Here is a 3,856-nt window from a genome sequence, read left to right on the forward strand (position 1 = left end):
TCTCCAACACATTGGTTTTTTATTTCATTGTTCTCATCCATTTCATTCCGAATTGGTCGCGGGTCACCCTCCAAAACAGCTAGTGCTTACCAGTTAAATCGCTTGGGTGCAAAGCTGGTAACGCGCGACGATACACGGTCGATGTTTTTCTCTATTACACAACCTTGTGTGACCGTTTGGAACTGTGAATAAAAGTGAAGGGAATTAGGCTTTCGCTTCGGAGTTATTTATTAGAAAACTTCAAATGAACAGTTACAGACCATTACAAAGGGAAGCGAAACTCTCAGTTGCATCATATATGTAAAACTGGATATCCATCTTCTTCTCTTGAAATTTCCTGGGTACTAATTGACTAACATTGAAATGTAAACGAATACTTCAAAGCAATTCCACAAAATCAGTAATAGATCTCACTTTTCAATGGAGGCGATGAGGATTTATGAAACTACTCGCATCCTTCATCAGTAGGATCCGCAGCTAAACACTTTCATACCTTAAAGATCGATCGCAATCCAACTGATTTTCATCTACCTCCGTTAAATGGGCCTTAGCAGCCAGTCTATTAGGCCAGTCTATTAGGCCAGTCTTTGAATGTATCATGCCACCTCCGAAGCTGAGTCCCATTTACTCTTTCCGATCCCCGATCGTCTTGAATTTTATAGACGTTCCCCCGGCGGTCGGTAATGACAAACGGACCAAACGCGACCGCAGTCTACTACTTTCAGGATTCTGATAATCCTTCCACTTAACCCTCGCGCTCACCCATGAGGAATGTTTGAGCCTGTTTACTTGACGCTTTCTGTTTCAGTCCTTTCCTAATCGACACTCAATTTTTCCCGAGCTGTTCTTCTTTCCGGAGACAAGCGGGTCGCCGGCCGAAACCCAATTTTTCAATCAAATGGAAACTGCGGATGTCGATCGTACATGGACTTGTCTGTGGTCGGCTGCATGAAATCGCAAGGAGCTAGCAAGGCCGGTTCACTTCCCAGTATCCAGAACGCAAGTCGAACACCGTGAAAATCGGGAATTTTAGAGGAAGTCAAAGATTTCCACAACCGAAGGGACAGCCTAAACCCGATTTACGTTCAGTACATTCAAGCGCCGAAAATCCACGCAAAACCCGTATTTTCCGTTCGCCTTCCTTACAAGCACAACCGGAGAATTGTAGCTACTATTGGCTTCTTCGTTTATGCCATTTTTCAACATCTCCTAATCTGACTAATGATCTCCTTCCGTAGATGAAGCAACCGCAGCTAAACACTTTCATACCTTAAAGATCGATCGCAATCCAACTGATTTTCATCTACCTCCGTTAAATGGGCCTTAGCAGCCAGTCTATTAGGCCAGTCTATTAGGCCAGTCTTTGAATGTATCATGCCACCTCCGAAGCTGAGTCCCATTTACTCTTTCCGATCCCCGATCGTCTTGAATTTTATAGACGTTCCCCCGGCGGTCGGTAATGACAAACGGACCAAACGCGACCGCAGTCTACTACTTTCAGGATTCTGATAATCCTTCCACTTAACCCTCGCGCTCACCCATGAGGAATGTTTGAGCCTGTTTACTTGACGCTTTCTGTTTCAGTCCTTTCCTAATCGACACTCAATTTTTCCCGAGCTGTTCTTCTTTCCGGAGACAAGCGGGTCGCCGGCCGAAACCCAATTTTTCAATCAAATGGAAACTGCGGATGTCGATCGTACATGGACTTGTCTGTGGTCGGCTGCATGAAATCGCAAGGAGCTAGCAAGGCCGGTTCACTTCCCAGTATCCAGAACGCAAGTCGAACACCGTGAAAATCGGGAATTTTAGAGGAAGTCAAAGATTTCCACAACCGAAGGGACAGCCTAAACCCGATTTACGTTCAGTACATTCAAGCGCCGAAAATCCACGCAAAACCCGTATTTTCCGTTCGCCTTCCTTACAAGCACAACCGGAGAATTGTAGCTACTATTGGCTTCTTCGTTTATGCCATTTTTCAACATCTCCTAATCTGACTAATGATCTCCTTCCGTAGATGAAGCAACAGCGGACGGAGGTCGTGACGTCGAAAACGTTCTTACGACAAGGGAATTTCGTGTGCACTTCACGGGCAATAGCCAGACGGACCCCCTTCTGCCGTGAACGGTTCGGTTTAATCTTTGACCACGGACTGTACTGACGGCACGTTACTGGAAATGCAGCTCACTCACTGCTGTGCTCGGATAACCTTCAATCTTGATTGCGCCGTACGTTGTCACCAGCTTTCATTCCTTCAGGCAAACCACCGAATCTGTGCTCTTGAGAAGGTTTGCGTTTAACGTTGTCTGCTCTATGTCTGGGCTGATCATCAACGCGTGCTGCACGAACTTTTTGACTCGAAGTATTGATTGTATTGACAATTCGTCAATTTTTAGTCGATATCCACCCACTACTCTCTTTGCTAGCGCGCACATTATGCATTCAAGTGGGTTCCATTAGCGCCTCAGCGATAATTCCCCTCCTGCATCAATCTAGAAAGCTCCCTGTTTTCGTCTATCTCGATAACAGCCTGTATGGTATCTTATGTCACTATGCTAGTCGCAACCCATCCTGGAAAGGAGAAGTAGTCCAAATTTTATTATGTACAGGTGTGCGGGTGTGAGGTCATTGATTCTTCCAACTGAACAGATACAGATTATTGGAAATGGGAGCACGTTTTTGCAAAAGCTAAATGTCCGTATTTTTTTCGAATACGTCTTCCTGAACTTTCCTGAATGCTCATTGGCTATCACTCAAATGTGAGCGTATCCTACAAAGCGATTCCGCAGATTCTGTAGTAGATCTCACTTTTCAATAGATGCGATGCGAATTTATGCGAAAACCACATACCGCTCGCATACCTCATCAGTAGTATTCACAGTTACACAGGTATCTGTCTTAACCCTTGTTATCAGCAACAATTATTGTATTGCAGTCATGACGACGACCAATTCCGTGAAGGCTTCGTTTCGATGGCCTAAAATCTGGGGTCGTGACGAACTGCACTCTGATGGGCTAGACCACATGGTGTTACCACAGATGATTACCGATCTTAAAGACAGTTGTAGGATGAATGTTGGGCTGTGTTCTATCCTCGATCCCACTGTTATTCAGCTTTGAAACACGAGTCTTGGGGTTGCATTGATCTTGTGGAAGCGCAGGTCGTTTAAAATACCTTACTCTCGATCATGAAGGGTTCATTTTGTTTGATTGCTCGATGGCTGGTTGGGTATCCGTTTGTCTCATACAGGGAACTCAAATCATGCCGAGTTCATACTCTTCTACTGCATCAGGTTGGCGATGGAAGCGTGTTAGCAGAGCTGAGATTACGCCACTTGTTAACATTCATGCATTTAATACAAAGGCTGTGGGATAGAATATGATTTAAGTAACAGATATTCTCCCCCCTGCATTTATTTTTATGGAAAACAAGGCGTCATTTCTGGTTAGAATTATACAGAGTTGTGTTTAAAAGAGACGCGTAAAAACCACAAGGTAATACACATATTGTTTGGTCAGCTGACAGTGTCATTTGAACGTGCATGCCTGTATACAGCAAACATCCATCTTGCTCTCACATTTTCTGGGTGTGTGAGACAGTTGACTAGCTCTGATACACAGACGCAGAAGGACTCGTCGCATCCCGGTCAGTTGGGTGCTCGTTTATTTCACTCGTTTTACGTGTGAAATTAACAACGCATTTGCGACGCCATATGCGACGTCCTGCGTACTTTTTACAATGGGAGATAAATTGTGGTTCAGCCTCACTGGCAGTACTAACCCTCATCCAATCATAAAGCAGTATCGGTGCATGTGGCTGAATTGACTGGATAGGTTTATGTATACAGAAAACTTTTAA

General features: G+C 44.5%; 1 protein-coding gene across 1 annotated transcript in view; it reads right to left on the reverse strand.

The window, feature by feature from the left end:
- Nucleotides 1–1,400, reverse strand: part of T265_12105 (hypothetical protein) — a gene marked incomplete at both ends in the record, with an annotated part of 17,156 nt that extends 15,756 nt beyond the window's left edge. Inside the window, one exon of the mRNA XM_009179086.1 lies at nucleotides 1,270–1,400. Coding sequence (XP_009177350.1) covers nucleotides 1,270–1,400 — 131 coding nt within the window. The remainder of the gene's footprint in view (nucleotides 1–1,269) is intronic.
- Between the last annotated feature and the right edge of the window lie 2,456 nt (nucleotides 1,401–3,856).

This window comes from Opisthorchis viverrini (assembly GCF_000715545.1).
Source record: "Opisthorchis viverrini unplaced genomic scaffold opera_v5_923, whole genome shotgun sequence".
Taxonomy (NCBI): Eukaryota; Metazoa; Platyhelminthes; class Trematoda; order Opisthorchiida; family Opisthorchiidae; genus Opisthorchis; species Opisthorchis viverrini.